This window comes from Schistocerca piceifrons, chromosome X (genome assembly GCF_021461385.2).
Source record: "Schistocerca piceifrons isolate TAMUIC-IGC-003096 chromosome X, iqSchPice1.1, whole genome shotgun sequence".
Classification (NCBI taxonomy): domain Eukaryota; kingdom Metazoa; phylum Arthropoda; class Insecta; order Orthoptera; family Acrididae; genus Schistocerca; species Schistocerca piceifrons.
In genome coordinates, this window is record NC_060149.1 from 261,178,382 (window position 1) to 261,199,356 (window position 20,975).

General features: G+C 45.2%; 1 protein-coding gene across 1 annotated transcript in view; it reads left to right on the plus strand.

Annotated features, from left to right (window-relative positions):
• The window catches only part of LOC124721935 (sodium-coupled monocarboxylate transporter 1-like), a 243,272-nt gene that overhangs the window by 115,378 nt on the left and 106,919 nt on the right, over positions 1 to 20,975 (plus strand). Inside the window, exon 2 of the mRNA XM_047247093.1 lies at positions 8,879 to 9,089. Coding sequence (XP_047103049.1) covers positions 8,887 to 9,089 — 203 coding nt within the window. The 5' untranslated portion in view covers positions 8,879 to 8,886. The remainder of the gene's footprint in view (positions 1 to 8,878; positions 9,090 to 20,975) is intronic.

Here is a 20,975-nt window from a genome sequence, read left to right on the forward strand (position 1 = left end):
TTATTAGAACTCATGCATTTCACGCAGGGCGGTGGAAGCAAATCGGCACCTGGCGTGTACTGCAGTCTTCGTACAAATGAGATCAGTGACACGTCATCTGTGGTAACACAGAGAAGGTACGAAGGAGAAGGGGTTTATTACGCATATATAAATATCCCCTCTCTCACCATCTCTCTTTTTCAACTTGCCGTACAGTGATCTTTTGTTTTTATCCATAAACTCTTTTGATCTCTTTTGATCCACAGCTGTGGAAACATGCGATACAAAGAGAAAAAATATTTCTCGCTAAAAATGCGTGGCGAAACATCAACAGGTCCGACATCCTCGAACTCTGTCAATCAATTGGATACTGTTTGACAAACGCCTACGTAAATGCTCAAAGTTGGCCGTTAACCAAAATTTCTCTCAAACGCGTGAAACACAGTCAATTCTTGACAAAAACGTTAAACAGAGCAACGCGCTGTCAAATAATCTGAATACACTTGGAGCCTGATAAATTGTTTGATCGTCAACGGGTGTCGTAAGATGAGGAAGTCCTGAAATAGATTTAAAAAGTGTCGTAGGGAAAGCAAACCTAAGCCTATTTCGAGAGCAGACCACTCTATGAAATGTCTGGGAAAACACTGATATCGTTTATTATGTTGTACGAGACAGCAAATTTCTCACTTTTCAAAAGTGAACCTTTGTCCGAAACGCATAGTCTCGGGGCTGGGAGGCATCGAAGGTTGAGAACGGTGGCTTCTGATCTCTTGGGATTGCGTTCGGTATCCTAATCTTATGCAACTCATTAGCCACCACTGTAATAGAGACGCACGAATACTCCTACCGACACTTGGCATGTTGAACAGGACAGTAAACTGAACTCACGCCCGTTTATGCACTATTTATTAGTCGCAGCCCGTGCGTCGATATTACACTGATGGCAAATGGGTCACGTAACTGATAAGATACCAAACACATTATTCAAGGAGCTTTGACGTCTCAAACCGCCGAAATTATGCACAAGCAAACATGGATCAGCCTACTCCGTAACCGAGGTCCCTAACGCACGTTTCTGCAGTGGCGTTTGACTACGAGGTATGCCGATTCGAACCCTGGTGGTGGAAAACTTTCAGTGTCAATATTTTACCGGCATGGGGAGCGTCAGTGGTGGAATCAGATTACTGATCACCAGTCTTTTGTGCCGATGCCCTGGATTAGATTCCAAACTTTTCAGCAGTGTCTCATGAAGTGAGTGTATGTGACACTCTTGATGGTGATGCGTCCGTCGGATAGGGACGTTACGCTTAGCGGCACCCATGGTTCTATTCGAGAGGAGTGGGCTGTGTGCTGGCGTCTGGTTTCACCCTCCCTTCCCTTCAGAAACCCAACGCTACATTGTACAAGTACGCATAACAGTCATCTACACGGCATGGAAACGCAGTTAACACTTCATAACAGGTCGGAGTAAGCCAATGGCAAACCGCTTCCACCGGGACTTGACCAAGTACGGTTATACAAAATTTCAGTATCTGCAGCCCTACGCTCATTTCCTGAATACAGGACTACCTTAGCTTCAACAGAGATACCGTCTTGAAAAATCAGCAGCTTGCAGTTCTGTCAAAATATAATGTGTTGTCTGTGTCTTTCTGGCATACTTGTGGAGAACACTGTCGGTATATTACTGCCCAGATGCCTGAATAATGGAAAACCTTCACCTCTTTTGGAAAAACCGTATCAAGCTTGTAGTTTTTGCTTAAGAACATTTAATGCATTACCAGACTGTAAACTCAAAATATGGATAAATCTTCTGATGTTGTTGGTAATTGTCTTTAAATAATTAAAATGTAAGTAATTTAGATTGAAACATCCCTTGAAAAATTATGAATGACAGTGCTGGAAAAACTCTTTCGTTATTTGATTTTCAAACGGCTGAGCAAAACTGATCGTACTCAGACATTTCTCTCTTTACTTCTTCTGATCATCACTAAACTGACACAGAATATTTTTAGCGCAACGCAATCTGACTTTCAATAATCCCTACAAAAGAATGGCCCTGACTAATAATAACCTATACCTTTCGTGAATCACTTACCTCACAAAAATCTTCGTTACTCGAACTATTGCTATACAGCGAGCGCTAATACTGCCAGCTAAATAAAAGATTCTAACTACTGAAGGCACTAACTACTGATAGGCATAGTTAGCAAATTAAAGATTTTGATAGAGAAAAAACAATGAATTAACCTTAATAGCGTTCAAAAGTCATATACAGGGTGTTACAAAAAGGTACGGCCAAACTTTCAGGAAACATTCCTCACAAACAAACAAAGAAAATATGTTATGCGGACATGTGTCCGGAAACGCTTACTTTCCATGTTAGAGCTCATTTTATTACTTCTCTTCAAATCACATTAATCATGGAATGGAAACGCACAGCAACAGAACGTACCAGCGTGACTTCAAACACTTTGTTTCAGGAAATGTTCAAAATGTCCTCCGTTAGCGAGGATACATACATCCACCCTCCGTCGCATGGAATCCCTGATGCGTTGATGCAGCCCTGGAGAATGGCGTATTGTATCACAGCCGTCCACAATACGAGCACAAAGAGTCTCTACATTTGGTACCGGGGTTGCGTAGACAAGAGCTTTCAAATGCCCCCATAAATGAAAGTCAAGAGGGTTGAGGTCAGGAGATCATGGAGGCCATGGAATTGATCCGCCTCTACCAATCCATCGGTCACCGAATCTGTTGTTGAGAAGCGTACGAACACTTCGACTGAAATGTGCAGGAACTCTATCGTGCATGAACCACATGTTGTGTCGTACTTGTAAAGGCACATGTTCTAGCAGCACAGGTAGAGTATCCCGTATGAAATCATGATAACGTGCTCCATTGAGCGTAGGTGGAAGAACAAACTAAAATGAGCTCTAACATGTAAATTAAGCGTTTCCGGACACATGTCCACATAACATCTTTTCTTTATTTTTGTGTGAGGAATGTTTCCTGAAAGTTTGGCCGTACCTTTTTGTAACACCCTGTATATCAATTCATGACATTCATATTTACAAATTTCCTTTTTTTGGCGAACACACGTCCAGATCGTCCGCTTATAGTAACCTCTCAAAACTCTGGCATCTCTCTCTCCACATCCACCACTGCTGGCGGCTCACCTCCAACTGCCCAACGCTACGCGCTGTTCATATACAACTGCCCAACACTACACTAGCGAATATTCCAACAATGAGTCCAACCAGCCACAGACTGCACACAGTGCAGTCACCGTTTTTCATACAGAGCACTACGTGGCGTTACCAACATAAAAACCTAAGCAGCCTACTTTCAAGATGTATTGAATAGTTGTATACATACTGGTTACGGTTCTAATTCTTTTCTTAGATATATAAATGTGTTTTTGTGTGTGTATTGTATGTAAAGACTTTGCTATGAAATAATAATAGTACCGGTTACAAAAAGAATGGAAGTATATCCTTAAAATATGAACTTCCGCTGCAGTTCTGCACAGTTAGTCTAAAAAGTTTCAAGACAAGATTAATTAAAAAATAGAGAAAAGTTAAGATGATTTAAACGCTTCAGGTTTTCTGCATAGTCTACCCCCCTCTTGAGTAAAAGGCACAGGACGTTCATACAACTTTGTGAAATTGTCGGAAACGTCTTTTGGATATTGTTCAACTCACGCTTCACTTTGGCTTGAATGTCGATTATATCTTCGAAGCGTTGACACTCCATGTGAATGTCTGCACTTAATCGCTCTGTGCTAGATTCGTGTTGATTACACCAAGTCTCATCAACCTTGATGATTTCTTCTAGAAAAGAATTGTCCGCGTTTTGCGTCTCAATTAAGTCGCGGCAGGCGACCACGCATCGTTATTTTTGTCGGGGAGTCAAGGTGGGCGGGACAAACTTGTCACGCACTTTTCTCTTCTTCAGAACATTCTGGAGAATACCTTAAACATTTGATTTGAAGATGTTACTCCAATGCGGTTTTTGCCACAAGAACGCTGACACGCTACGGTCACGCTTCGACTACTTAGCACCGCCTTTCCACAAATGGCAGGTCGAATACATATCGCCGGCCGACGTGGCCGTGCGATTACAGGCGCTGCAGTCTGGAACCGCCAGACCGCTACGGTCGCAGGTTCGAATCCTGCCTCGGGCATGGATGTTTGTGATGTCCTTAGGTTAGTTAGGTTTAACTAGTTCTAAGTTCTAGGGGACTAATGACTTCAGCAGTTGAGTCCCATAGTGCTCAGAGCCATTTGAACCATTTTGAATACATATCTGTTGTTTATTATGGTTAGTTCAAGCTGCCACCGTAGTTACTGTGCTGATGTCGCTTATTCGCCAGGAATAAAATCGTTCTCGGACATTTTTGGACGAACGGTCCACGGTTATTTGTAACTAACTGAGAACCCAGCGTTGCCTGGGCATGTATTTATTCCAGTCCGTTAGTCCATCTCCTCATACCCCTCCCCGGGTTCCCGGGGTCGATTGCCGGCGGGGTCAGGGATTTTCTCTGCCTCGTGATGACTGGGTGTTGTGTGCTGTCCTTAGGTTAGTTAGGTTTAAGTAGTTCTAAGTTCTAGGGGACTGATGACCATAGCTGTTAAGTCCCATAGTGCTCAGAGCCATTTGAACCATCATACCCCTCTCTCTGTCTAGCTCCTCCTTCACTTCTTCTCCGTCCATCTCCTCCACCACCTCTCTCCGTCCACCTCCTCCACTCCTCCCATTCGCTGTCCATCTCCTTGCGCCCACCTCTCTGTCCATCACCTCCTCCCTTTTCTCTCTGTCCAACTGCTCCTCTACTGTACAACTGCTCCTTCTCCAGAATGACATTTTCACTCTGCAGCGGAGTGGGCGCTGATATGAAACTTCCTGGCAGATTAAAACTGTGTGCCGGACCGAGACTCGAACTCGGGACCTTTGCCTTTCGCACTTGGGTAGCTCAGTTGGTAGAGCACTTGCCCACGAAAGGCAAAGGTCCCGAGTTCGAGTCTCGGTCCGGCACACAGTTTTAATCTGCCAGGAAGTTTCATATCAGCACCCACTCCGCTGCAGAGTGAAAATCTCATTCTGGAAACATCCCCAAAGCTGTGGCTAAGCCATGTCTCCGCAATATCCTTTCTTTCAGGAGTGCTAGTTCTGCAAGGTTCGCAGGACAGTTTCTGTAAAGTTTGGAGGTAGGAGACGAGGTACTGGCTGAAGTAAAGCCGTGAGGACGGGGCGTGAGTCATGCTTGGGTAGCTCAGTTGGTAGAGCACTTGCCCGCGAAAGGCAAAGGTCCCGAGTTCGAGTCTCGGTCCAGCACACAGTTTTAATCTGCCAGGAAGTTTCTGCTCCTTCTCCCTCTGTCCATCTCCTGCCCCCTTGTCCATCTCCTCCCCCTCTAATTCCACCTACTCCTCTTCACTCTCTTTCTCTGCCTCCTCTTCCCCCTTGTCCTTTTCATCTCCTCCTCTCTTTCTCCCCGTTCATCTCCTCCTCTTCCATTTCTCTGTTCACTTCCTCCTCCCCTCTCTCTGCCTATCTCTTCCTCACCTTGTCTCTGTCGATCCCATCTCCTTTCCTTGCTATATCCATCTCCTCTCCCCTCTGTCTGTCAACTGCCCTCTACTCTCTGTTCATCCTCTCCTCCATCCTATCTGTGTACATGTCCTCCGGGCCGCACACTGTCTGTCCATCTCCTCCCTCTGTCTCTCTCCACGTTATCGCTGTAACCTCAATAGGAGGCTGGCGGTTCTTACCCCTACTGAATAACTTTCCATATCGTAACTGATATGCATACCAAATTTGGTTGAAATCGTTCCAGAGATTTAGGATGAGATTTTTACTCGTGGTCCTGTCCGCATATGCACATCTCAAATGTAATTCACACGTATTTGGACGCATATTTCACCTGCCTCTCTAGCGAATTTCGCCCTGCAGTTACGTTTTCACGCGTCTTCATGTTAATGACGTCACATTTCCTTAACTATGTGCTGCACATCGATGTACTTTAGCAGCTACATCCAGCAGTACGAGGTACATTCAAGTTCTAAGGCCTCCGATTTTTTTTCTCCGGACTGGAAAGAGATAGAAACATGCGCATTGTTTTAAAATGAGGCCGCGTTCATTGTCAATACGTCCCAGAGATGGCAGCACCGTACGGTAGATGGAATTTTACCGCCAGCCGCGAGAATGAGAACTGTTTTAAATACTTAAAATGGCGACGTTTTCCTTACTTGAACAGCGTGCAATCATTCGTTTTCTGAATTTACGTGGTGTGAAACCAATTGAAATTCATCGACAGTTGAAGGAGACATGTGGTGATGGAGTTATGGATGTGTCGAAAGTGCGTTCATGGGTGCGACAGTTTAATGAAGGCAGAACATTGTGTGACAACAAACCGAAACAACCTCGGGCTCGCACAATCCGGTCTGACGACATGATCGAGAAAGTGGAGAGAATTGTTTTGGGGAATCGCCGAATGACTGTTGAACAGATCGCCTCCAGAGGTGGCATTTCTGTGGGTTCTGTGCACACAATTCTGCATGACGACCTGAAAATGCGAAAAGTGTCATCCAGGTGGGTGCCACAAATGCTGACGGACGACCACATGGCTGCCCGTGTGGCATGTTGCCAAGCAATGTTGACGCGCAACGACAGCATGAATGGGACTTTCTTTTCGTCGGTTGTGACAATGGATGAGACGTGGATGCCATTTTTCAATCCAGAAACAAAGCGCCAGTCAGCTCAATGGTAGCACACAGATTCACCACCACCAAAAAAATTTCGGGTAACCGCCAGTGCTGAAAAAATGATGGTGTCCATGTTCTGGGACAGCGAGGGCGTAATCCTTACCCATTGCGTTCCAAAGGGCACTACGGTAACAGGTGCATCCTACGAAAATGTTTTGAAGAACAAATTCCTTCCTGCACTGCAACAAAAACGTCCGGGAAGGGCTGCGCATGTGCTGTTTCACCAAGACAACGCACCCGCACATCGAGCTAACGTTACGCAACAGTTTCATCGTGATAACAACTTTGAAGTGATTCCTCATGCTCCCTACTCACCTGACCTGGCTCCTAGTGACTTTTGGCTTTTTCCAACAATGAAAGACACTCTCCGTGGCCGCACATTCACCAGCCGTGCTGCTATTGCCTCAGCGATTTTCCAGTGGTCAAAACAGACTCCTAAAGAAGCCTTCGCCGCTGCCATGGAATCATGGCGTCAGCGTTGTGAAAAATGTGTATGTCTGCAGGGCGATTACGACGAGAAGTAACGCCAGTTTCATCGATTTCGGGTGAGTAGTTAATTAGAAAAAAAAATCGGAGGCCTTAGAACTTGAATGCACCTCGTATATGTGCCTACAACCTGCGAAATATGTTATGAATAGAATTAGTAGCAACGCAGTAATAAATTTAAACACCTTGAATGACGCGGCTGTTTTTCAGCCATCTCACTGTTTGTGACGGCATATCTCATGACCGGCCGGGGTGGCCGAGCGGTTCTAGGCGCTACAGTCTGGAACCGCGCGACCGTACGGTCGCAGGTTCGAATCCTGCCTCGGGCATGGGTGTGTATGATGTCCTTAGGTTAGTTAGGTTTAAGTAGCTCAAAGTTCTAGGGGACTGATGACCTCAGAAGTTAAGTCCCTTAGTGCTCAGAGCCATTTGAACAATTTAGCCATAACCTCATGAATTATGAGTCATGCTGTGATTTTTTTTGTAGGTACATTCAGCGGCGTATGTGGATATTGTCTGCGAAATGTATTGCAAAATTCAAAATGGTTCAAATTGCTCTGAGCACTATGGGACTTAACTGCTGTGGTCATCAGTCCCCCAGAACGTAGAACTACTTAAACCTAACTAACCTAAGGACATCACACACATCCATGTCCGAGGCAGGATTCGAACCTGCGACCGCAGCGGTCGCGCGGTTCCAGACTGTAGCGCTTAGAACCACTCGGCCACTCCGGCCGGCAATGTATTGCAAATAGAGTTAGTAGTAAAGAGGTAATATATTACGTCATACATGATGCAGCCGTTTTTCTCGCATCTCAGTATTTGACGTAACATCTTTTGAACTGTGTTGTAGAACGATATATTTTCGTAGGCACATTCAGTATAATATGTGAATACTGCCTGCAAAATGTTTTGCGAATAAAACTAGTAGTAACGAAATAACAAATTAAAACGTGATACATGTTCCGGCAGTTATTGACGTATCTCTGTTAATGGCTATGGCGTAGTATCTCCTGAACTATGTGTCGTACAATGATATAATTTTGCTGGTACGTTTAGTGGTATATGTGAAAACTGTCTGCAACATGTGTCGCTAATACGGTTAGAAGTAATGAAGTAATAGATTAAAACGTCATGTTTCATGCGGCAGTTTTACGGCATGAACAGTGAAAATGTTGTAAGCGATAAAATTTTCTGCTTTAATCATTTTGCGTGGGTTGTCAGCAAGAAAAAGTTTTCTAAAGGTTTGATATTATGTGTGAAGTTTGTTGCAAGTCACTAAGTACTTTCATTATCAAACACTTTATGACCAAAGTATTGTTATTCGCGCCCTTCGCTACACTGGTTTTTCACCTCCACCCCTACCCCTTTGATAGGTAGGTGGCTTTTACCCCATCAGTGATTCTTTGCAAATAGTAAGCGACAAGTGCACCAAGTTTGGTAGAAATCGGTCCAATTGTTTAGGAGGAGATGTAGAACATACATACCTACAGACATACGTAAATACAGGTACGTACAATTATTTTTATAATACGTACGGATTAGCATTGCTGCGGTAAATGTGGGAATGTTTCTTAGGCCGTCGAAGCTCTATTCTGACAGTTCCTTCCACAGCACAGCGTTTGCTATTTGTCTCCGGTTCTTTCCAGATCTCAGCATGGGGGTTGCGAGCCAGTCGACGCAATTCTTCTCGGTTGCGGACTATTTGGTGTTTGGAGGGATGCTGGCTGTATCTACGGGCATTGGGCTCTACCACGGCTGCCGCAAGAGAAAGGAGGCCAGTCAGGACAGGACGGGAGAATTCCTCACAGGAAATGGCCAGATGAGCACCGTGCCAGTAGCACTGTCCATGTTGGCGAGGTAACTAGCTATAAAACATTTATATGTTAAGCGAAAGTAGGATTATTCTTACACATGTACTAATGACTCTCAGAGAACACTCAAAATGAACAACTTCATTCCTCAGAATTCGTTTTGCTTTTTTGTGCCCTCGAGTAAAGCATCTTTCGACTTTCACCAGCCTTGGCCCAGTTTCTAATTCTCACACTTAGTCTATGATTCTGCTGTAACTTGGAGGCGAAACAAACTATTAAAGGAAGATTAGAGTTTTACATCCCAACTAAACTGAGATCATTAGAGACAAGTCGGATGGGCTGATGACATATCATAAATCTGCTGTGACCTATTCAAAGGAAACCTCCCGATTTTCACCATAGGCGATCAGTGGAAACCAAGGTAAACTCTAAATATGCATTCTCGGATGGGGATTTCAACTTCGTTCCTCCTGAATACGATGAGTCAGTTGCAACGGACAGGCAGCATCCATATATTCATGAACTACGACTTCCTTCACGGTTTTTTGTCTTGCTAACGTTTCTGTTACACCCACAGAATAAATGATTCTTAGAGGGAAGTAATGATCAACACAAGGGTTGTTTCAGCACCACTATGCTTCATTAGGCACGGACCAGTGACTTCCTCTGGCAGTGAACCAGTCTTCGCAGCTAGATATGGAGGAACCCGAACTTAAACATGCAATGTGACCCATAATGCGTCTTGTCATTTTACCCACACAAGGAATTTTACAAGCACTAAACGCCGCATTAAGTACTGGCAGAATAAAATAGTAGAACCTCCGAGGATATACGTTACCGTCCTGAAATTTCACCAGCTGCGCTACTCAGCCTCATTTCCATTCTACAAATTGATTATGATCAAAAATTCCTTAAGCCCCCACTTCATAATAAATTACACAGACGTTTAAAATTCTAGAAGTCGAATCGGAGTGCCTTGGAGACTCTAAAGTTCCAGATTATAGACCGCATGGTTCAGGGTTAGATCCTGGGTTGAAACTCAGGATTTTCTGCGTTACTTGCATTGATTTCCTCTTTTTACGATATTCTATGTATGTTAAATACATCGGTGTACAAAAGTAGCTTTCGCCTGATGTGCCACTGCCAAGTAACATAGCTCGATATACACTACTGGCCATTAAAATTGCTACACCACGAAGATGACGTACTACAGACGCGAAATTTAACCGACAGGAAGAAGATGCTGTGATATGCAAGTGATTACCTTTTCAGAGCATTCACATAAGGTTGGCGCCGGTGGCGACACCTACAACATTCTGACGTGAGGAAAGTTTCCAATTGATCTCTCATACACAAAAGCAGTTCACCGGCACTGCCTGGTGAAACGTTGTTGTGATGCCTCGTATAAGGAGGAGAAATGCGTGCCATCACGTTTCCGACATTGATAAGGGTCGGATTGTAGCCTATCGCAAATGCGGTTTATCGTATCGCGACATTGCTGCTCGCGTTGGTCGAGTTCCAATGACTGTTAGCAGAATATGGAATCGGTGGCTCCAGGAGGATAATACGGAACACCGTGCTGGATCCCAACGGCCTCGTATCACTAACAGTCGAGATGACAGGCATCTTATCCGCATGGCTGTAACGGATCGTGTCGCCACGTCTCGATCCCTGAGTCAACAGATGGGGACGTTTGCAAGACAACAACCATCTGTACGAAAAGTTCGACGACGTTTGCAGCAGCATGGACTATCAGCTCGGAGACCGTGGCTGCGGTTATCCTTGACGCTGCATCACAGACAGGAGCGCCTGCGATGGTGTACTCAACGACGAATCTGGGTGCACGAATGGCAAAACGTCGTTTTTTCGGATAAATCCAGGTTCTTTTTACAGCGGTGAACGCACATTGGAAGCGTGTGTTCGTCATCGCCATACTGGCGTATCACCCGGCGTGATGGTATGGGATGCCATTGGTTACACGTCTCGGTCACCTCTTGTTCGCATTGACGGCACTTTGAACAGTGGAGGTTACATTTCAGATGTGTTACGACCCGTGGCTCTACCCTTCATTCGATCCCTGCGAAACCCTACATTTCAGCAGGATAATGCACGACCGCATGTTGCAGGTCCTGTACGGGCCTTTCTGGATACAGAAAATGTTCGACTGCTGCCCTGGCCAGCACATTCTCCAGATCTCTCACCACTTGAAAACGTCTGCTCCATGGTGGCCGAGCAACTGGCTCGTCACAATACGCCAGTCACTACTCTTGATGCACTGTGGTATCGTGTTGAAGCTGCATGGACAGCTGTACCTGTACACGCCGTCCAATCTCTATTTGACTCAATGCCCAGGCGTATCAAGGCCGTTATTATGGCCAGAGGTGGTTGTTCTGGGTACTGATTTCTCAGGATCTATGCACCCAAATTGCGTGAAAATGTAATCACATGTCAGTTCTACTATAATATATTTGTCCAATGAATACCCGTTTATCATTTGCATTTCATCTTGGTGTAGCAATTTTAATGGCCAGTAGTGTGCATATGGGCGATGCACTGTACGTCTCCCCAACGCGTCCCACTCGTGGTCGATGGGATTTAAGTTGGGGGAAACAGGCAGGCCAGTCCATTAGCCGGATATCCTCTTGTTCCGAGAGCTCCTCCAGCTACGCTGTTCGATGCGGTCGCGACTCGTCATCCATAAAAACGAAGCCAGGGCCGAAAGCACCCCTGAAAAGACACACATTGGAAAGGAGTACACTGGCATAATAACGTTGACCGGTGTGCGTCTCGTGTTCGACGATTTGGAGGCAGTTCGCTCATGTAACATTGTACCTCCCAACACCATAACACCTAGACCGCCTAGACAATCATTTTCGACAATGTTCCTGTGTGCACGAAGTCTTTCCACCTCTCGCCCCGCACGCTAGTGTGTATCAAGCGTCCCTGTGGTTTGGAATGCACGTTATAGTGCAGCTGTTCCTAAACTAGCGTGGTATGTCGGTTCTCATATCAGTGAAGAAGTGGTCATATGAGGGTCACTCCAAAAGAAATGCACACTCTTTTTTTTTAAATCCATCTTTTATTTTACATGTTTTAAAGTTTTACTGTGTGTAGATACATCCTTTAAGAACAATATTTTCATTTCTCCACATCATATCCATCACTCTCAACTGCCTTACACCATCTTGGAACCAGCGCCTGTATACCCGCACGCTAAAATTCTGGACCAACTTGTTGGAGCCACTGTTTGGCAGCGTGCACAAGGGAGTCATCATCTTCAAACCTTGTTCCACGAAGAGAGTCTTTCAGTTTTCCAAAGAGATGATAGTCACACGGAGCCAGGTCAGGACTGTAAGGCGGGTGTTTCAGTGTTGTCCGTCCGAGTTTTGTGATCGCTTCCATGATTTTTTGACTGACATGTGGCTGTGCATTGTCGTGCAATAGCAAAACATCCTGCTTTAGCTAATGTAATTGAACACGTCTCAGTCGAGTTTGAAGTTTCTTCAGTGTCGTCACATATGCATCAGAATTTATGGCGGTTCCATTTGGCACGATGTCCACAAGCAAGAGTCCTTCGGAATCGAAAAACACCGTAGCCATAACTTTTCCAGCAGAAGGTGTGGTTTTAATTTTTTTTTTTTTCCTTGGGTGAATTTGCATGATGCTTCTACTTCAGTTTTTAACTGCATAGACGCTGCTTCTGTGTGGGGTTGCACGTCAGCTACCGTACGACTTGATTGAAACAACCTTGCAGTAGAAATAAATCCACCCACTGTCATTTCTGACTGTTTAGTAAGAAAATAAAAAAAAACTTCAACTTCATTTTCACTTTGGTTTCATTTACTTTTGACGTGCTTCGATGGAAAAGACTTTGCAACAGTTCAAGGACCTCATGATGAAGTCAGATCTTTGCATACAGAGCATGATGAAGGAGAAGAAGAATATTGGATCTGTGCTGTTGAGAACAATTTTCGTATACCTATTCTGACAATCTCAATCTCTCCTGACCAAAGGCGAGTCAGGTTGGGTGACATTGCTGATCGCGATCAGGCTGTGGGAGGAGATATTGTGGTACCAGGTACAACCCACTATTGTCATAGCATTCCAAGCTAATCCATGTCAACACAAACACAAGAGCCCCCTGCACACTCATTTTGCATAGTCGTCCACACATCATGCTAATACACACTGACTATTAATAACATACCGCAGGACAACAATGGAAAACAAGATTTACTAGAAACTGTTTCAGGACCACATTGTGGCATCCCTGTATTGACTCCAACAATCATGTAAACTATGGTATTGGCTTCGACATGATTGGTATTTGTAACAACGGTCATCGTAGTTTAACAATTAGTTACTCAACACTATGACAGTATTGTAGCAGAGGGTTGCCAGCGCCGGCCGCTGTGGCCGAGCGGTTCTAGGCGCTTCAGTCCGGAACCACGCGGCTGCTACGGTCGCATGTTCTAATTCTGCCTCGGGCATGGATGTGTGTGATGTCCTTAGGTTAGTTAGGCTTACGCACTTCTAAGTCTATGGGACTGATGACCTCAGATGTTAAGCCCCCTGTGCTTAGAGCCATTTGAACCAGGGTTGCTAGAAGGCTGTGTTATTCAGTCACGTAGAGTGCTGTTCACCGCTCCCGATGCCTATATCCACTATTTAAGAATGTTGATAGTACTTCAAAAGTTAGCTATGCTAATCACAGTAGATGGCACTATGTAACTGCTATTACTGTGCGCACTTTCGCATTTGATTCAACAGTTTATAAAGAATGCCTTAGTCAGTCAGAACGACCTCTAAAAGAAGCAATGTAAGTTCAGCTTCCTGTGGTGGAAGAAAGTGATGCGCACATTCTTTTACAGTATCAGCTTTGGTGTGTCCGCATAGTATGGATATTATCCAGATGGTGCCGCTGAGCGGTTCGAGAATCCACCAGCGTCCCCTGACGTGGCAAGTACGGTGGCTTCTATCATTCAAGCACGAATTTTTTCATTGCGCTACTCTGCAATTTGGTTCTTTTGCACACAAAAAATAGCTGTGTGCACTTTGGGCTCAATAGGAAAAGTATAAGGGATGCCCAGGCCACTACATTAGAAAAAAAAAAAAAACCTCACAATCAACAAACATTTTTTTCACTTCAATAAATAGTGTACAGAAGTCGATGATTAAACAACAAATTTATTATTTTCAATTTATTTGGTAATGCTACTGTATTGACTTTGACTCTACAACAAGCATTATATGAAGCCACTCTTTACCGCGATTGTGAGGCAAATGTGATGAGAAAACAAACTTTCATTCGAAAATTCTTATTCTTTGATAAAGTCTCTTTCTACGGTCTACAAACTTATGGCGCTACTGAGATACAACCTGAAGCACGTACAGCTTCTGTTTCTCATTCTTATAAATAAGTTTAATAATATGTACACAGCATTTTCGATGTCCTGATTTTGATGCCACTGTGAAGGACCTATCACAGGGAAGTCGTCGCTCAAGAAAAATCTGGTAGAATAAATTTTATTAGAAACAAATTGATTAAGCCCATTATTGATAATTTCTGTGACTTGTTTGATTCCTTCTTGAACCCTTTTTGTCTAATCTAATGACCCTGTCTCAAGATTCAATGCACAAATTAGTTCAGTTTTTCATTCAGATGACTAATACGATGAAAGGTGATCTAACTGACAGAACAGAAGACCGGTTCCAGAAATGATTTTTCAGGTTTCGTAAAACCACACTAGAAATATCACGGACGACAACCTCATACATATAAGATTTTGAAAGAATACTGAAATCCAAATATTGGGCTTTGGTTTCAGAAAGGACACATAACCATGCTTCTGTGTACAGTGATAAGGAATATACAAGTCTCACAAATCGCTTTTTATTCTTGTAGTGATGATTCAAATTAATCAAGGAACGTGTTTTCAGTTAATAAGTAACACTCTCGCATGACAAACAGCACTTGGAGCACATAAAGATAGTTCATGAGACTGTGTTTCTCAAAGTAGCTTGAACAAAGTGGAGACAACGAGACATGCTGATTTAATAAATGCGTCCCTTGAGCTTTGATTGTTGACTCCCAGTTTGGAATTTTTAAAATTGATTTCAGACCAAGGAATTTGAATTTCTTTCCCAAGATTAATATAGAGTCGGCCCCGTATTTCTACAAGTCAGTTTTTACTCCAAAACCCATTTAAGAATGATTTAGTATGTATGATGTGGTAAATAAAAGAGACTTTACTAATAAAATAAATGCACACCACTTTCCGATTAGTCCTTAGGCCTGTTCCGACTGTTGCCTACAAGGCAGTACGAGGAGCAATTATGATCATGAGTCATGTGATCAGCACGTCGCCAAATCCTCCATCTGTTGTTGCCAGTATATGAATCCTGATGATGCTATTGCTTCTTTATTCAAGCAGTTTCTCATCTGGTCACCCTTGGGCTGAGTGGACCTCCTACCAGGTCTCCATACGTCAGGAAAAATCTGAGGCGGTACCTGGAATCGAACCCAGGTGCTTTTGCATCCAAGGCAGCGACGTTAACCATATTTTTTTATCGGATGAAAACGAAAGCCACGACCAATAATCGAACACAGAGCAGCAGTCTCGTAATCTAATGCCTTGACCGCTTTTTTCCTTTTTTTAAGGGAAAGTCCGCAGCTCGTGGTCGTGCGGTAGCGTTCTCGCTTCCAGTGCCCGGGTTCCCGGGTTCGATTCCCGGCGGGGTCAGGAATTTTCTCTGCCTCGTGATGACTGGGTGTTGTGTGATGTCCTTAGGTTAGTTAGGTTTAAGTAGTTCTAAGTTCTAGGGGACTGATGACCATAGATGTTAAGTCCCATAGTGCTCAGAGCCATTTGAACCATTTTTTAAGGGAAAATGAGAACTTTATTTCCAAAAAATACAGCAGATCAGCAGATAACATCAGAAAGTGAAAACAGTGGAAATTGGCCATTCCTTGTAAGCGGACGGAAGATGGGGACTATGCTAGATTAGAGATGAGCACGTGTGGGGCACTTCGACTCGATAACAGGGCGGGGGAGGGGGGTGAAGAGTGGGCAGTTTCCAACATCACCAACCAACTGGACGTTGGCAATAAAGGACAGTCAGTTGTAATCATGAAATTCCACTGTGTGTCACAGCAGTGGTAGGTAGGGGAGAGGAGAAACGAAGAACAAAAACAATGTAGTAACAGGCGCTGCGCCCACCATGGGCTAGAAGTACCCCTCTGGCTGTGCCAAGCACACTCCAGCTGAGCAATGGAATGCACAAATTCCCACGGAGTTCACTGGCGAAACAGACTTGGTAGCGTAGATGTCGTTTAATCACCACAGAGCTGCCATTTGTCCCCATCTCCATAAAAGTAGGTGACTGTCCATCAATTGACCCAGACAAGCGCACGAGACTTGGCTGCAGGGAAACACACGTCCTCTGGGGGAATGGAACTACACAGTTTCACCACAGATGAAGGGGCACAGAGGAAACAGTAAACAGCTTGCTACCTCAGCATCCACAGTTCATGAACACCGGTGCAAGTTTTGCAACAAGCGTCATCATCCACCGAGTGACAGTTGAAGCATAAAGGAATGTCCATCAAACCAATTACATGTAAACTCTGGTCAGTGGCGACTTTTCCACAGGTGTCCTGACACCATGTCACTCGGACTGATGTCCGGTAGATCTGCTGATGATGGTTGCGCCATACTGCAGTCCACCTTCTTAATGGATACTTGATCTCAACACTGCTGAGAAGTATACCACAAATTGAACGGATATATCTTTCAAGCATAGGGGATGTGTGCATGGGAGACCACATGTACATAGTTAATGTTCTTGAAGAAGACAGACAGATGTGCAAGTAGGGCCGCAACGTGTCCTACTGACACCAGTGGGGAGATGGAAGCCAGTATGGTAAATATCAAAGAGTTGTTACATGAGTTGGTTTCCTGTGCCCAACCACTAGTTATTCATGGTGTTCAGATGTAAGGCCACACCATGGTACATGAGTTTGGTGAGTCCAAGTCCCCTGGCCTTTCAGGGGAGGGCAGGTGTGCCGTATTTGACCTTATGAATGATACCAGCCAACAGGAAGTAGCCCATCGCAGCCTGCAGGCTGCGACCAATCGCTGGCGACATCAGAAGGACCTGCGCTATGTGCACAAGCTTGGAAATTACATGGACATTCAGATATTCCACATGTTGCAATACATCAAGACAACAGAGGCACTGTTGCCAAACAGTCGTGCAAGTGACTTGGAGGGCACACTGGAAGTTGACTGCTGTGGTGCGGCAGGTGGTGGACATAAAGACGATACCAAGATAGCAGAAACTCTGTATGCAGGGTAGAGGCACCAATTCTACTCTTGTGAGACCACAGACGACTGGCGTCACCGTAAATTTCGACACGCTCAAAACACTGTCCATCATATCCCCGTACAAGGACATCAGGTCAAGAGTGTGTGTGGTCTCTTCCCGTGAGTGTACTAGCAGCAACAGGTCGTGTGCATAGGAATAACAGTGGAACATCTACTGCCACAGTGTGAATCCTGACAAGTGGACTGTGAGATTCCCAATAAGTGGTTCAAGGTGCAAATCTTGGAGGAGCATCGATAGCGGGCATACCTGATGTGAGGAATAGCAGATCAGTACTGGCCTGGCGATATGACCATTAACCTGGACAGGGGAGCAGACGCTAACATAGAGATGGAGAAGGGTATCAGTAAAGGCAGCTGGACAGCCCATCTGCTCCATGACAGTAGAGAGATAACCATGTTGCACCTGATGAAAAGCACTGTCAAAATCAACAGCCACCAACGATGCACAGAGATTGCACAAAGCCAATAGAATAACCACATCTCAACATTCACCAATGGCTGTCTGGAGATTTGGTGTCATTTGTTCAATGGAAATTAGAGTAGGAAGGGCCCAATGGCAACACGTCGCCAGTATATGTGTAAATATCTTGTAGTCGGCGTTGAGTAAGGTTATGGGACAGTAATGGGCAACCATAGTCCCCTGCATTGACATGTGTATTGGGGTGATAATGTCTTAGACAAATGCCAGTTGAACAGTGGCGGCTGTCGTCAACAATTCTTGGAATATCGCAGTCAGCCTTGGCGCCATCAAATCCTGGAAAGCAAGGTGAAATTTCATAGGGAGACCATTGATACAAGGAAACTTCTTTGGTGCACCCTTCGCAATCGCATCCTTGATGTAGTCACAATCGACGTCCTCTGTCAGGGTTTCCGCCTTAATTACCGCGATGGTTCGAGTGATATGGGACACAACCAGCTTCAAATAATGAATTTCATGTTTCTCATAGTGGTAAATGTGACTAAAATGTTCCACAAATCCCACCACGATATCTGCCTGATTGTTGACCTGATACCCCCGCGAGTGATGAACTCCAACCCAGTTGTTGCCGGTCGTGCTTCCCATCAGTCACGATGTGGTGGACTGAGGGTTCCTCCTGCCACGCTGTATCTTGACAGCAGGTCCTCACGTCCACTCCCTGCAATCTTCGATGGGTCAGCGCCATTATGTGAGCATTGATCCTGTTCCAGTCCATCTGAATGGCTGCAGAGGGCGGTTGCATGTCAAAGTCATGGAGCACCACGAAGTAGTAGTCTGCTGTATGGCAGTTTCATGAAGACACCTCCCTGCTAAACTGCATGCAGACTCGCCATGTCACAGGCTTGGCACACTCCAGCCACCGTGCTATCATCATCGAATATACTGTCCAGACCTCCATCACATGCCACCGGCAATCAGGATTGGAAAGGTGCATTGTGTTTAATTTCCATGGCAGATGACTGTGAAACACTACCTGTGTGGGAGGAGGATGGTGCTGACATAGGTAGGCACAGTGGTCTGCATCTTGAATAGCACCAATGAGCCCACGGGAGACATAAATCCTATCCAGTTTGCTTCCAGAGTGACCCATCTGATATGCATAGCTTTGCACATCACAATGTCTAATCTCCCAAATGTTGCAGAGGGAAAGGGTGTGGATGACAAAGCACAGTTCCCGGCAGGCACTGAAGTTTCGTTGTTGATCCTGCCAATTTAAAACACAATTGAAGTAGCTGCCAGGTAGACAATGTTTGTAGCGACCAAGAAAGGGTCGTGTGATCTCCTCAGAGAAAAACTGTGCTCTGTCCCTTATACAGCCACAACCAGACTGGGTGTGCACATTTACAATGCGGGTGCCCATCGTGGTAAGTGCCATGCCCCTTGTGGATGGCAGATACACAGCATCCTCAAGTGATAAGCCCTCGTGAATATGTGTGACCACTACGCATCCTAGGTCCTCATCAAGAGAACTGTAAGAGTCATAACCCATGACGTCTTGCAGGGCAGCCACACACACCTCCTGAAGCAGCACGGCATCACTGTTGTAAGCCCAAATCATATCCCACAGGCCGGCCGCGGTGGTCTAGCGGTTCTAGGCGCGCAGACCGGAACCGCGCGACTGCTACGCTCGCAGGTTCGAATCCTGCCTCGGGCATGGATGTGTGTGATGTCCTTAGGTTAGTTAGGTTTAAGTAGTTCTAAGTTCTAGGGGACTGATGACCACAGATGTTAAGTCCCATAGTGCTCAGAGCCATTTGAACCATTTGAACCTTTTCCCACAGAATTTGGAGCTTTACCGAGGTATTAATGTTATTAATGTTAATCGTAGCCACACAGTACATCTATAGATGTGGCACATCATGTGGGTGGATTCTGCCAGCAAGAATCAGATCAGGGGTAACTGGCAGTGCTATGAGCCAGGTACCCTTGGAATTCACCGTTGCCGCTATGTTCTGCTGTGGGCGCTGGAGCCTCCTGCACAGATTCCGGCGCGTCCTCGACGTCGTTACTCCATGCCTCAGATGTTTCCATACAATCCACTGCAAATGTCACGGATGGTGTTGGAAGAACATACAAGCTGCCAGTCTGGTGGAGTAGTACTACAGATGATCGTCGGTTTGTGCATGCAGCACACATGTCAGTGCTGATCCATTGGCCAAAGCAACATCATTGTCTTCACTTCGTATTGAGGAATCGCCGAACTGTCAACATAGCGAACAGTCACGGAATACTCAATGAAAGGCGATACATCCCGGTCAGAGGACGTGTGGTGTTCTTGGGCGACCGTTGCTTGTGCATATGACCATCAGCATCGAAAGAGGGAAGGGTTTCCCAATGTTCCGCCACAAAAGATGGTGTAGGACCGATGAGCAATGAAAGATCCATCAAATGGTCTGGCACGGCGTCAGTAGGTGGCAATGTGATAGGAGGAGCGAAGGATGGGCGTGTCTTCAATCTGTCAGAGTTCGCAAATAGGCGTTTCATTTATAACAGTGTCTCCAGTGGTCAGCAACCAGTGAGCAGCGAAGTTATGGCCGACATGTAGGTGACTGGCAATACCGTTGGTGGAGTCTCTCTCGGCACCTCAGAGAGCGGCAGATGAGTGATGTGCCTCAGCAGTCATTCCGATCAGAGGCAACCCTCCTTGCCACACCCAGGTCAGGTCTTGGGTTGACCATAGTACATAACTAAAGTGCAACACCCACTGATGATTAAATAGGATGGCACGTACTAACGAAAATCAGTCGTGCTCTGACACAAACCGTTTAAAACACGGTATGTTCTGATCTGGCCCAGCATTCTATAGTATGACCGTGAACCAGGTTATAGGGCCGCAAGGCCACTACGACGTCCTCCACCTGTAGCTTGAAAGGTAGCTCAAACGAACATATGGTATGAACTGCCAAGCCTGCATGTGCCACTGTGACTGAGCCGACATTGTCATCAGCGTGATAAAACTGGAGGCCATGTTGAGCAGATTTCAGGATCGTGTCACACGCTGCATTGTCAAACACCTTGACATACACGGTGCAGCGCTTAAATCCAGACAAATTTCAGTTTGAATTTC